General features: G+C 36.6%; 1 protein-coding gene and 1 pseudogene across 1 annotated transcript in view; one reads left to right on the top strand and one right to left on the bottom strand.

Moving 5' to 3' along the window:
* TRPC6 (transient receptor potential cation channel subfamily C member 6) overlaps positions 1-13,675 on the top strand; it is a 242,530-nt gene that overhangs the window by 171,033 nt on the left and 57,822 nt on the right. The window contains exons 4-6 of the mRNA XM_037841196.1: positions 2,297-2,461; positions 7,387-7,603; positions 13,347-13,580. Coding sequence (XP_037697124.1) covers positions 2,297-2,461; positions 7,387-7,603; positions 13,347-13,580 — 616 coding nt within the window. The remainder of the gene's footprint in view (positions 1-2,296; positions 2,462-7,386; positions 7,604-13,346; positions 13,581-13,675) is intronic.
* Positions 1,146-1,629, bottom strand: LOC119535876 (annotated as a pseudogene).

Here is a 13,675-nt window from a genome sequence, read left to right as displayed (position 1 = left end):
AACACCACAACACTTTCTCTAATGAATCTTGACAGCCTATTGTGAGGGACTTAACCTCATAGTACAATAAATACCAGTCTTTAAAATCTAGACTTGTTTATATAGAACACTGCAGTGATTGCCACTTTTCTTTATTTAAATAATGAAATAACAATTTCAAGTGCCCAAATTATAAGACATTTTTATATGATGAGAGCATTATTATTTAAGTCCCAAGTCCACTTTCTCATTTTTTAATATATTCCAATTCGAGACCAATGCTTTCAATTTCTTCTTTGGTGTGTGCATGTGGTGAGAGGAATTAAACTTTGTTTATTTTTTAAACCAAACCACTAGGAAAATATATCACAGTCTTGAAACAGCAGACAGGCTATACTATTGCTTCAGGTAGGTAGAAAGACAAGGTCCTTGTCAGAATGATAAGGTGTCAGTGCTGGGGCAAGAACATGGCATGCAGAGGCCCCAGGCTGAATGTGGTATTTGGTAGGGGGGCTGCCCCTCCTTTGCTCATAGTTTTGCATGGACGACAGGCTGAGAGATGTAATATGTGGGAATTTCAAGAAAAACACAACTACGTCTTGATGGCGAGATAATATCTACAAGGAGCCTTTCAAAATTCTTTTTGAAAGTTCCCTCTCATAACTCAGGCCCTAATATATAAACAAAATCAAGTAAATCAAAGACCCAGAAATCCTTTTTCCCCTTTTAAATTAGTGACCTTCTGGATTTTGTTTTACAATTTATGGAAAATGGTGTGATGATACTTCTGGCAAACAGGAGGTTGGCAACAAATAGAAATACCCCTCCTCAAACAGGCAAGTTAGAGGAAACTCTCAGCCTGTTAGTACATGTGGACCAGGAAGATTCTGGTGTGTTGGAGGGCTCTCGGTTGGTACAGCAAGGAGTGTCCTACTGGCAGGACAGGCACTTGCCACAGGAAATTTAGGCTTTAAAAAAATACTCCTGTGCTATCTCTGATCTAAATTTTAGTACCGTTTTTTTACATTTCACTTCTTATGGACTGAGGTATATAAAGGAACCAGTGTCCAGAGGCAGGTGATATATTACTTAACCTTGATGCCAACCATCCTTAATTTCTTCATTCACAAACTACATTTAAATGAACCACATTCCTAATCTTCTTTTTAAAATATTCCTGCCTTCATCCCTGATGGCACAGGCAAAGACTCTCGTTTCCCAATGGATGAGAGAGACTCCATCTTCTTAGTCATGGATGGGATGAGGTGCATGTGGTCGTCCACGCAGTTGGTCACAGAGCTTTTCAGCTGCCGCTTCACTTGAAGCTCCTTAATCCCTGCTTCCACTGCGTCTTAGGCTTTGTTGTTGCCGTGCACAATGCACCAGGCCAGGTGGTCCTGGAACGTCTCCAACTCGCTGGTCATCAATGCCTGGGCTTGAGCCAGAGGCGCATGGCAGCGCTCAGTGCACGGATGCAACTGCTGCATGGACGCCTGTCTGCGCTCACAACATCTGGTGCTGAACCGGAACAGGAAGCCCTGCCTCTTCCGGATGTTGTCTGTCTCCACTTTTCACCATGGGGCCAACTGCCGCCTGCACACGGAGCTGCTGCAGCTGGGTGATGCGGTGCCGCAGCGCGGGTGCCCACATGAAGTCAGGCGCACCGCAATTCCTCCTTTAGTGCCATTGAATAGTCACCTCCAACTATATATTTTTGGAATATACTCCTCGCAGTGTCCACACTCAGCTCCTTCTTAGGTTATGTAAAATACCTTTTTAAAAAGTTTTTAAAAACTAGTTTTCAACAATGAAAGTAATGCATGCCTATGGTTAATTTTCAAACGGTATAGACATGCCCCTTTTATTTCTCCACAATTCCTAATTAGAAGTAACATAGTCATATGTTTCTCTCAACAAATTTACATCTTGGACATCTTTACATAAGTCAATAAACATCCACTATATCTTTTCACAGCCTGCATTGTTAAATCAAATACAATCATAAAAGTACTTGGGTAAAACATAAGTGAATATTTTTATAATATTAAATCAAAAGTTTTTCTATGCTTTCAAAGCAAGCCCATTAGCCATAAAGGAAAAGTTTGATAAATTGGAATCTTCTCATTTATTTAGGACATTTTAGAGCTTCCTGCCATCTTGTTTGATGCCTGCTAACTAGATGTTTTGTGTTGGTTCTTTAATTCTGCCAATATTTTTCAAAGGAAAGCATAAAACTAAATATTATAACGCATGAGATTAGCTTATGCTGAACTTTTCTTTAATCAAGCAATTAAATGTTTTGTTACTTCCCTGCTAGTTTGTAGCTCATCCAAACTGCCAGCAGCAGCTGCTCTCCATTTGGTATGAGAATCTTTCCGGTTTACGGCAGCAGACGATGGCAGTCAAGTTCCTCGTGGTCCTCGCTGTTGCCATTGGCCTCCCCTTCCTGGCTCTCATTTACTGGTTTGCTCCATGCAGCAAGGTGGGTCTATAAAGCCTGGGCCTCTACTTCCTACTAAAACTATGGCTAATTTGATATACCAAAAGCATTTAAATAGGGAAAAAACTCTATTTCCAAAATAGAATTTTCAGGGAAAAAATAATTAGGTTTAAATAATCTTTATTTTTAATATAAAAATAATACAAATTTGCTATAGGGAATAGAAGAAAAGATAGAAAAGTCATCTGAAATATCACCATTATTAATGTGTGAAAGAAAACCTTACTTATTATGTTAGCATATTTCCTTCTAGTCCTCTCTTTAGGTATTTATATACATATATTTTATATGTTTCAATGAAGTCCTATGATGCAGATGTTTCCAATGTTATCTAAAAAATGAACATTTTTCCTCTGTTTCTCTGGCAAAATTTGAGATGGAAGTCTTCATTTTGCATTTATTTTAGCTAGTATGATGCTAAATCTTAAATAAAGGACAACCATGTAAATACTAATGTAATACTCATATCATGAAAAATATTTATTTCAGGGATGGAGTACATTAGAACCTGGCAGCAAAGATAACCTGTTTTCTTAGCAAAATCTATCTGCCCAGGCTTTGGTGAAGATAATAGATTCAAATGGACCGGGCCTTTCATTAGTGTTGTAGAACAAGTTTGAGAAATGTTAACCTATCATTGTATTAACAGGCACAAAGATTTGTTTGTCCTGCATTGCTAAAAATCTTATTCTTCATGTTCTTGAAGCTAGATTTCTGGATCTACTTAAGTTCCAACTTTAATAGGCAGACTGAAATATTTCTAAAGCTGTGAAAATAAAATGTCTGTTGAACCATTTATGTGCTATGTAAAAATATCATTTGGATCCCTTGCTTTTCTTAAACATAGGCATGGTTAATTTTAAAAGATTTGTAACAAGCACACATCCCACTATTACCAATATACTGTCTCCTTATTACTTAGTGACATATTTGGCATATTAGCCATATAGGGACCCTTTCAAGTAACTCATACTGGAGAGCTAGTGCAAAGCCTTTTATGTAATAGGAATTTCATGATTGACAGTTTCTCATAATGATAAAAAAATCATAGATTTTTTTAAGATATGTAAAGTTCAAAATTTATGTCAATAAATATAAATGAGCAAAAGAATATGAAAATAGACTTCCTAGAAATAGAAATGTATAGCATAGATTTTCTTCCAAAAAGTTATAATTTTTCTTTTTTTTTTTCTTTATGGGAATGATAGCCTTTACTTTGAAGAAATTTTCTAAATTTTCCTTTCTAGAACATAGACTATATCGATGTATAGAATCTCTTTATTCTGACCCTACTTACATTTCCTGGTCTTCAGAGATTTAAGTTGAATTAAAAGGATGGGAATTTCTGAATTATCTATCCCTGTTATCGCTCTGTCATCCAATTACATCTTTTCTGAACTAGTTATTCTTTTCCATATCCAACAAGTTCAAAAGTATAATGCCTGTCAGAGTGTCTGGTGTTTCGACAGAGATTATTTGGCAGTCTTTAGAGTTACACATTTCTTAAATTTTGATTGAATCCTAATTAAACTATTTCCTTCACTGTTCATTTTTCCTGGCCATGTTTCTTTCTGGCATCTGTTTCCCAGCCTCATTTATGAACACTGAGGCAAATAATCAAATTAAAAGGACACTGTCAGGGTATTTTTTTTTCCTCATGTCTAAAATCTATTTTTATTGACTGTGATTTGTCCTTTGAAGCCTGATAATAAAATCTGTTTTACAACTTTTCAATTCAATAAGGCACATAAACATTACTAATGTGTTACACAATTGTTTTGCTCTTTTGTAATGGGGAAGAGTGCTCAAGTGAAATGAAGCTTTTATTTTAAAAGCTATTTTAAATAGTCTAAAATTTCCAGTTAATCTATGAAGATCAAGCCAGATAACATTGTAGAGTTCCCGTTTCTTTTTAAAGTTGGTTTTCCTTTCTCAAGTCTGCTCTCTTCCCCTTCCAGCTTTTTTTCTTTTAATTCTTACTTGTTCTCTTTTTTTCCACTGTAACACAAATATCAATCTTTGCTCATTCCAATAAAAATAGGTTATAATGTGATTTTGAATCATGTTAGTTTAAGCTAACTTCAACCCTTTCCATTTCTATAGAAGCTAAATATTTGATCATCAATCCATACTTGAAAAGAGTATGACATGTAATATTTAAAGTCAAGTATTTCTTTCAGTGCTAACCCTCAATAATATGCCAATATATCAGTTGCTAAACTTGTTTAATTGATAAGTCCCCCTCATTACAGGTTTTTAGAAATTTTTGCATTCCTGAACATATAGATGAAAAATTTTAGTACAATGGATCTCACATTAATTTCTACCATCCAGTGAGAAGTGCAAAAATCTCTCTAGTATCACTTTTCAAAAAAATTAGAAACACAAATCTCAACGATTTGAAATAATGAAATAAGAAATAGAGAATAAGACGATCCAAACATACCACTTTAGTTTCCTGCCAACCAACATTTTTTTGTTTGCTTATGTTTTTTTTTTTTGAAGTGGAACTTTTAATCAGCAGCAAAAATGCATCATTTGATCCTGAATAAAATAAAGGAGGTACTTGAGGTCCAGCAGCCCAATGGAGAAGGAAGATAAGCCAGGTCAGGAGTGAAGCACAGATCAAACACCCTACCCTGAATAACTGACTTCAAATGCATTCTCAATATTTAAACTCAAGTTCCATAGTTCCTAGACTCATGGAAATCTTATGTGGTTAGCTTTATTTTTGCCCTCTTTTAATGTCCCCAACCTTTATTTTTTCCTTATTTTGTGTCCTACTTTAATTTTGCTTTCTTGTACTTTTGGTGTCCTTGAAGGCTGCTCTTTATTTTTCTGGAATAAGGCAAGCCATAAATAAGTTTTCCACGGATTTCACTACTAACAATCATTGCCCCAATCTCAGTTTCCCCACAACAAGCAAATAAATTGAGAATTTTTAAAAATTACTTTGTTTTATAATAGCTCTTCCCATGAAGAAGATATTGAATCTTGCAATTGATTTTCATTTGATCTAATACTTGATTTAAATAAATCATATATAGCACATTATAGAATTAAATTTGTATATGTTCTAACCCATGGAAAAAGAAACTAAGCCATATTAATGTTAATTTTTAACTGTTTATATTTAAACGAGGGCAATAGGCAGCTAAAGACAATAGGTAAAAGAAGCAGAAAATCAAACGTACTTTGTCTCCCAACAGTTTTAATTTTGCCCTTATTTGATTTTTTGAAAGTTCAACTCAAACCAGATCTAAAAAACAAGATACAGTACTCTTTGAATCAATATACTGAACAATCTTCCAGAGGTATTATTTTTAGGAATCATTTTCACAGCAGATTTTTACAAAGTGACTTTGGATTGGTTCCATAACACATCCAACTAGGTAGATACATTGGCTTAAAACCCTTGATCAGTTATGTTTAGCCTGGAAAAAAAATAATGCATACACACACACACCTCTTGCCTGGCTCTAAGATTCTGAACTAAGAGTAAAGGGACTGAGCTACATTTCAGCTGTAAGTTTTACAACTTTTAAAAACCATTGAGCCAAATAAAGTTTATAGGAACAGAGAACATTGATTTTATTCCTTCTGTTATAGCATTTACCTTTTACAAGCCTAAGGAAAAAAAACTCTTTTTCTCTAAGAATTTACATATCCTGTATGCACTTTATGAAAAAGTATGAAATTGTTTTGTAATCCAGGTAGAATTATTGCATAGTGATTATAAGCATTAACTCTGGAACAAGAATGCCTAGGTTCAAATTCCAGCTCCTCCAGTTACAAGCTTTGTGACCCTGAACAAGTTTCTTCACATATAAACTTTCTCAGTTTCTTCAAGTATAAAATGAACATTTTACTAGCACCTACTTCTTTGGACTGTTGTAACGGTTGCATTAGTTAACAGAGTGAAGCACTTAAAACAGTAATTGGCACAAACTATATGTTGGTGGTATTATTATTAATTTATAAATTTTCTGTAATAATAGACTCATTTGGGAAGCCGTTGAAAGGTATGGACTCTCTCCTCAGAAAAAAATGCTCACACATACTAAGTTTTGCTTACCATTTCTGGGCATGCACAGAACCCCTGAGACACATGTGGACATACACCTTCCCTCTGCATAGGCCAAGATTTGTGAATTTCAGACTGAAATGAATCCTGGACTGTGGAGGCACAATAGCTTTTACTGCTTCTGTGTTTCATATAATGAATCTGATTTTCAAGTAATTTAGGAAATGTATTCATATTCACTTAGCTAATTAGGGAATGAGACTGGAACCTGAATCTAAAATGTTGGATTTTAAGTCCTGTGTTATTCCAGGACATTGTTCCAGTACACTCTGGGTACTGCCCTCCTGCCATATCCTCAGTGTGAGTTCTCTTCTCAGAACCCCTGACTTTTACTGCATTTATAACCTCCCTAAGATAGCCCCATCAGCTGAGGCCTGAATTGCCCCCATGTAGATGAAATATACATAAGCACAACAGCAAGGCAATAACCAACCAAGGATCCATACATTGTAAAGTAGAATGAGTTTAATATTTTCATCACTGCTCCCTCAATCCTTCCTGTCTGGTACAGTAGTTTGCTTTTTGTGAATAATGCTGACACTATGCTTTGCAGTTGGTCTTCAATACTGCATTATATTTTAGGCACTTAAACATCATGAAATAGAAAAGTTAATTTATTTAATTATTAATCAAGAATATCAGCATATGTCGATGGGGAATGTGACTGAAATTTTATAACAGCATAAAGAATTATTCTATCATTTAAGTATACAAATATAAGTGATTATTTTAGGAAAACGTCAGACTACTCATGTTTGTGTGTGTGTTTTGCAAAGTGTACAAAACAAAATTAAGGTTTTCTTTTTGGTATGTGTTATGGCAGATGGGGAAGGTAATGCGTGGACCATTCATGAAGTTCGTGGCACACGCAGCCTCCTTCACCATTTTTCTGGGACTGCTCGTCATGAATGCAGCGGACAGATTTGAAGGCACCAAACTCCTTCCTAATGAAACCAGCACAGATAATGCAAAACAGCTGTTCAGGATGAAGACATCCTGCTTCTCATGGATGGAGATGCTCATTATATCCTGGGTAATAGGTAAGGACTGATTTTTTTCTGTCATTTCTTTTTGCAGTGTTAGCAGTTGGATTGAATGACACTGATTGCTTCACACTTTGGTTATACAAATGTGTACAGCATGATAAAATGCACCACACACCATGTTTTCGTGTTCTGAAAGCTCAGTTGTCTTGTGTTCATTATTAGAGCTACAGTTGCCTCAAATGCCATGTGCTTTTTGTATTTCCAAGAAAAACCCAGGAAGAAACCAACAGGAAAGTATTAATAAAACCACATGTTTTGTGAGAACATACATGTTTTAGGAGAATGGTGGCTTCAAGCTTAAAAACAACCACATGATTTTATACTGAGATTTAACAGGAACTGAAGCTAATAGACACTCACATTTATTGAACATTTATCATGTATTAGGAATTGTTCAAAGCATTTCACATATATCAAATCATGTAATCTGTGTCTCAATTTTCTATTCTGTAACATATATAATATGTTACAGGATTTATGTGAAGATTGAGTAACTTTAGATCTCCAAGCTGGTAAGTGAAAGTGAAGGAATTCACTATTTGTCTTTAGAATCAATCATACATGCACCTTGTTAAATATAATGCAAATGAGAAAGATATTTCAATTGGATATTTATTAGTGAATAAATTCAGTAGATCCTTAGTGCCTTTGTTAGATAATGAGGATACAGAGGTGAAAGACTCAGTCATTGCACTTCAGGAAGTTAAGGCTGGGGGGCAGGTCAATAAGTAAATAATTAAAATCCAGTGTGACAGATACTTTAATTGAGGAATTGTTATGAGAACACACAGAGTGGTCATCTAAATCTGAGTGAGTTGGAAGGGACGGAGAAGGCTTCCTTCTCTGAGACTTTGAAGATAAGGAAAGACAAAGGTTGTGTATGTTACTAGAAACATTAAAAAAAAAAATTAGACTGTACAGAACAAACAGTGGATACTAATGTAAACTATTGACTATAGTTAATAGTAAAATTACAATAATATCCTTTAATCAACTGTAACAAATGTATCACACTAATGCAAAGTGTTAATAATAGGGAAAACAGTTTTGTGTGTGGGAGTGAGGGTTTATACAGGAACTATATTTTCTACTGGTGATGCGATCAGATAATATTTTGGAAAGGCCACAGTGGTTGTCAAGTAGAGGGTGGCTTAGAAGAGGGTGAGCCTGAGGGCTGAGAGGCGGAAGTGATCTGCATGAGAAGGATGAGGGTCTGAACTCAGGGGATGGGGGAAAGGAAGAGACCTGAGATCATTTTAAAAGATAAACTCCAAAGAACTTGGTGATTTTTTTGTACATGGAAAGGGAGAGGAAGGGGAGCTGGGGGTTCTGGCTTAGATTACTTATTGGGTAGGTGACTGCAGTTCCCTAAGGTGGAAAGTACAGAAGGAAGATCAGGTTTGGGACTGGGGGAAGGAAAAGCTCATAATTATGTTTGGAGAGTGATTGGCTTTGAAGTGCCCCTGGGACTTCCAGGTGAAGATATCCATTAAGAAATAGAAAATACAGCCCCCGGAAGAAGTCTGGGCTGTAAATACAGTTTCAGCAATCCGTAGTTCCCAGATGGTACTTGAGGGCCTGCCTATGCATGAAATTTCCTTGGGTGGAAATAAGTAAAGTGTAAAGAGAAAAGGGATCAAGGAATCTTAATATTCCATAGGCTTTGTTTCTCCCTACCCCAGTCCGCATCCCGCTCCTCTCCCCCGCAGTGATCTGGAAAAGCCTACAGTCAGTATTGTACCACTTCCAGGGCAGGTGGTGTCTTCTTGGCTTCTCCACTTCTCCACACTGGGGCCTGATGGGATGATCGTTGAAATGTTGTGAAGCAATACACAAATTACCACATGATCATTTTAAACAGATGTGAGGTAATTTAACAGCAATTCAGACTCTGCCAAACTTGTGAATCACTTCATTTTCTGGATATGTTTTGAGGAAAAATGTGGATAGTGGCTTAAAATGTGAATTCCATCATGAAGATAATGATAAACCTTATCTAAGCTCAGAATAGGACTTTGATTTTCTACCATTTTTCTGTAATTTAATTATCTATCTTATACCATAAAACTATAACAAATAAATTATATTTCACCTTTAATATCTGATTTGAAACAATAATCAACCATTTGGATTGCTGCCACTGGACACTACCTTTATTTTTTTAGAGCAAAGGCCTATGAGTTATAATTTATTTTTTTTTTATGTGTCAGTATATGTAGAGCTCATAATGCAGTGCTTGGCAAATAGGAAGTGTTCAGTAAATTTCAGATAATTAAAATAATTATTAAATGTTTCACTAAGAGTGTTTATGTTACTTTTACAGAGGAGTAGTAGTCCCTATTGAAGATGTGTTAAGCAAGACATGACTTGTGTACGGACCAGGAGATGAAACGTTGAAAAAAATTAAATTTCAGATAAAGGAGTTAGATATTATGAATTTTCATTTTATTCTTTGTCATGATTCACTGTCCTCAAACTAATAAAATATTTAACATAAATTTTAGAAAAATTTCATTTTTCACTTAGAAACCTAAACCAATAACATTAATCCTTAATTTTATAAATAAAAATATTTTCCTTAGAACTACAAACCTTTATATTTGACTTCAGAGATTATCTAATAGTGTTTATTTAAAGAGAAAACAGTTAACAACTCAGAGCAGATGGCTGATGCTATTATAACATGTTAGACTCCTGGTTCATTAGTGACACCAGTATTTTTTATTTTTTTTGGTCCTTTTTGAAGTAGTCTTGTAAAAAAGTTGTTGTACCTTCTGGAAATACTAATAAGAATTGGTTTAATTGGTTCAAATGCTGGGCGTGTTAATATTGGCATCAGGAAAAGGACTCACATATTGGCCACAGAAAGCAAATTAATCTAATTTTTGGTTGGCAAAAAGTTGAAAGGCTGAATGACAGAATTGCTATTCAAAGAGATCTTGACAAGGCAGAATGTCGAGCCCAGGAGGTACAGCAGGTACACCAGGTAGACATGCTTGATGTCACTTCATGTGAAAAGATCCTAAGGAGCAGTTGTAACTTAAAGCCCAGTGTGAGCTACTGAGAAAAAAAATATAATCCTGGGTTGACACTTCTCAACAAAAGGAGAGCAACTACTGCCGTCAGGGCTTTAATTACTCTGTTGCTCTCTACTTTGTCTAGACAACCTGTGGAGGGTTAGGTGTGTCTCTGCATGCCACATGCCCTCCATGAAAAGCACCTGAGAGCTGAGGAAGTGTAACCTGGAGAGGGGAGAGGGGAGAGTTGAGGGTGGGTGTGCGATCCAGGAAGATCCAGGAATTGTGGAGCTTGAAGCTTATTTATTTGGAGGGCCTTCTTTAGAAAGAGCGCATGCAGGTGAAGCATCCCAAGGCTTAAGCTTCATTAGCTTCATGGTAAACTTGCCTCTCTGTGGTGGAAAATAGATTTAATAGGCACAAAAGTGGTTTTCGTCTGTTTTGTTTTCTAAATTCAAAGGCAAAGGGAGCTGACTGCTTTTCTACTGCTCCAGAGGGAAGAAACAGGACCAGTGAATCCACATGGAAGGGAGAAATTAACCAGGGAATAAGCAACCTTTTGAAGTAGTAAGCACCTCATCTCTAGACACATGCAACTGAGGCTGATCCCTGTGGAGAGGTTCCCTGCTTGTGAGGGGATCTGGACTAGATGTAGGAGTTGAAATTATGCTCAGCAGTGCCCTGGAGTTCTCAAGGAAAATAAGACAGGGATTCTTCCTTCAGGCAGAATAGTACCGTCAAACTGTTTTGTTTTTTAAGCTTCAGTAAGATATCATTTGTACCAATACTTCTTAAAGAGAGACAGAGAAAAGAACAAGGAGGGGAAGGAAGAAGAGGGGAGGAAGAGTTCATCTGGAAACAACTAGACTCTCTGGGTTTAAAGGGCTCTGTAATCTCTATGCTTCAGTTAACTCTAAACTACCCTTGCCTCCTGTTGAGAAGCCTGGCAGGAACCCAAAAACCATTAAAGGATGCTGCCTTCAGTTTTTTTTTTCATCCCTTCTCATTGTTTTAGTGTGTGCGTACATGCACAAATGCAGCAGTTCCTGTTTTAAATCTGATTCACTAAAGCATATGTCCCCACAACTTGAAATAATTCAAAATAAGTAATGAAGTGGTCTTTTAAAACAGGCACTGAGTGCCTGTTTTGAGAAAAGCATACCGTAGACTCTTGAAGAGCAAGGGCCATTATTAATCTCCACAGGGCTCCACATCCATTCCCTTCTAAGGCAGGTTCTGTGACAGGCTCATAACAAGTGTTGTGAGAATTCGGGATGTATGATTCCTAGGGAGAAAGGGAAAAGATTAATTTCAAGGGGCCTCAGAAAGGCTGGATGGAGAGAGCATTTGATCAGTTGTTGGACTTTGGATTGTATCTCTCCGGGTAGCTCTAGGAGGGGGCAGGGTGGCAGAGGGTTGGGGTCTTAACAGTAACAGGAGTATAATAGCGTCTTTTAATTAAGCAATAGTCTTCAAATTAAGACAGAAAATATGTGCCAATTATAGAAGTTTGAAGATAGTAAGTTATCAATAAATGTTAGTCATTTTTCCAAGTGCCAGACAGAGTGATGTACACTTCATATTTTTTTAAAGTTCCATAAAAAAAACCAAGAAGTAGATACAACTATTATCATCCCCATTTTACAAATCAAGATTTAGAAAGTTGAAACACTTGCCAAAGATTACAAAGCTAATAAGAGGAACCAGGTCTCAAATTATGGCTGTCTGATCTCAAAACCTGCCCTTTTAAACATCACACTAAATTTTAAAAAGAACACACAATATTATTAATAATTCCACCAGCAAGAGATAACTACTATTACGTTACTGTAATTCTTTGTAATCTTTTACTGTGTTTGTTTTAAATATAGTCATAGAATATATATCATTAACTCTTTTACTTAATATTATGAACTTTTGCCAACATGTGTTAGTCCAGAGCCTCCAAGAAGCAGATGCCAAGATGGGATTAAATGTACAAGAACTTTTTAAGAGAAATGCTTGTGAGAGAAAATGGGGAGGTAGCTGAGGAAGGCTGCCCACTGGGATGCAAGTGTGATCTTGAGTGAAGGAGAGAGGGAAGGAAGATGCATCCCAGATCTCCATGCAGTCTAAGGAAAGTTCAGCAAGGTGTCAGGAAATCCTTGAGCCAAAGTCAGCTGTCAGACGAGTCCTGTGTCTCCCAGGAACAGGCACCCTCAGTCACTGGCTGGGAGCGACTTGTGGAAGCATGGCCTTGGGGCAAAAGCAAGCTGATTTTCAGAGTGCGGTCTCTGAGGCCCCAGTCAATTTAAATTCCTATACTTGGAGGTCAGGCACATTCTCTTGGCTGCTATCACGTTAAAGACTAAAACATCATGTTAAAAGGCTGCATAATGCTCCACCTGTGAAGTCCCATGATTTATTCTTCTGATTTTGTGTGTGTGTGTGATGAACATCTTTTTTAATATATTTTATGTCTAGCATTAATGGGTCAGCAGGATATTTTTTGACTTAAGGCACTTGATGAACTTTGTCAAGTTGCTTTCAAGAAATACACTGATGTTGCCGGAGCTGTGGGATTTGTGGGGATATTTGAATTATGGCTGGACAGGCAGGTTGAAGTCCGATTTTGAAGGGGTTTGAATGTGAGGCTTAGACCTTTCAACTTGGTTTTGTTTTGTTTCATGGAAAAGCTTGAAATTAAATTGAATTAATATTTTAACCCCTTCCTAATGCAGGCATGATATGGGCTGAATGTAAAGAAATTTGGACTCAAGGCCCCAAGGAATACTTGTTTGAGTTGTGGAATATGCTTGATTTTGGTATGTTAGCAATCTTTGCAGCATCGTTCATTGCAAGATTCATGGCATTCTGGCATGCTTCCAAAGCCCAGAGCATCATTGATGCAAATGATACTCTGAAGGACTTGACAAAAGTGACGTTGGGAGACAATGTGAAATACTACAATTTGGGTGAGTTTATAGCACTGACTCAATATAAGTTAATAAGAATGAAGAACTTTATTATAAAAGCAGGTGTTCAATAGTAGTTAGGTTACTCTCCAGTT

Source organism: Choloepus didactylus, chromosome 6 (genome assembly GCF_015220235.1).
Source record: "Choloepus didactylus isolate mChoDid1 chromosome 6, mChoDid1.pri, whole genome shotgun sequence".
NCBI classification, from domain to species: Eukaryota; Metazoa; Chordata; class Mammalia; order Pilosa; family Megalonychidae; genus Choloepus; species Choloepus didactylus.
The sequence above is the reverse complement of the archived record's forward strand: the minus strand, read 5'-3'. Positions and strand labels throughout refer to the sequence as shown.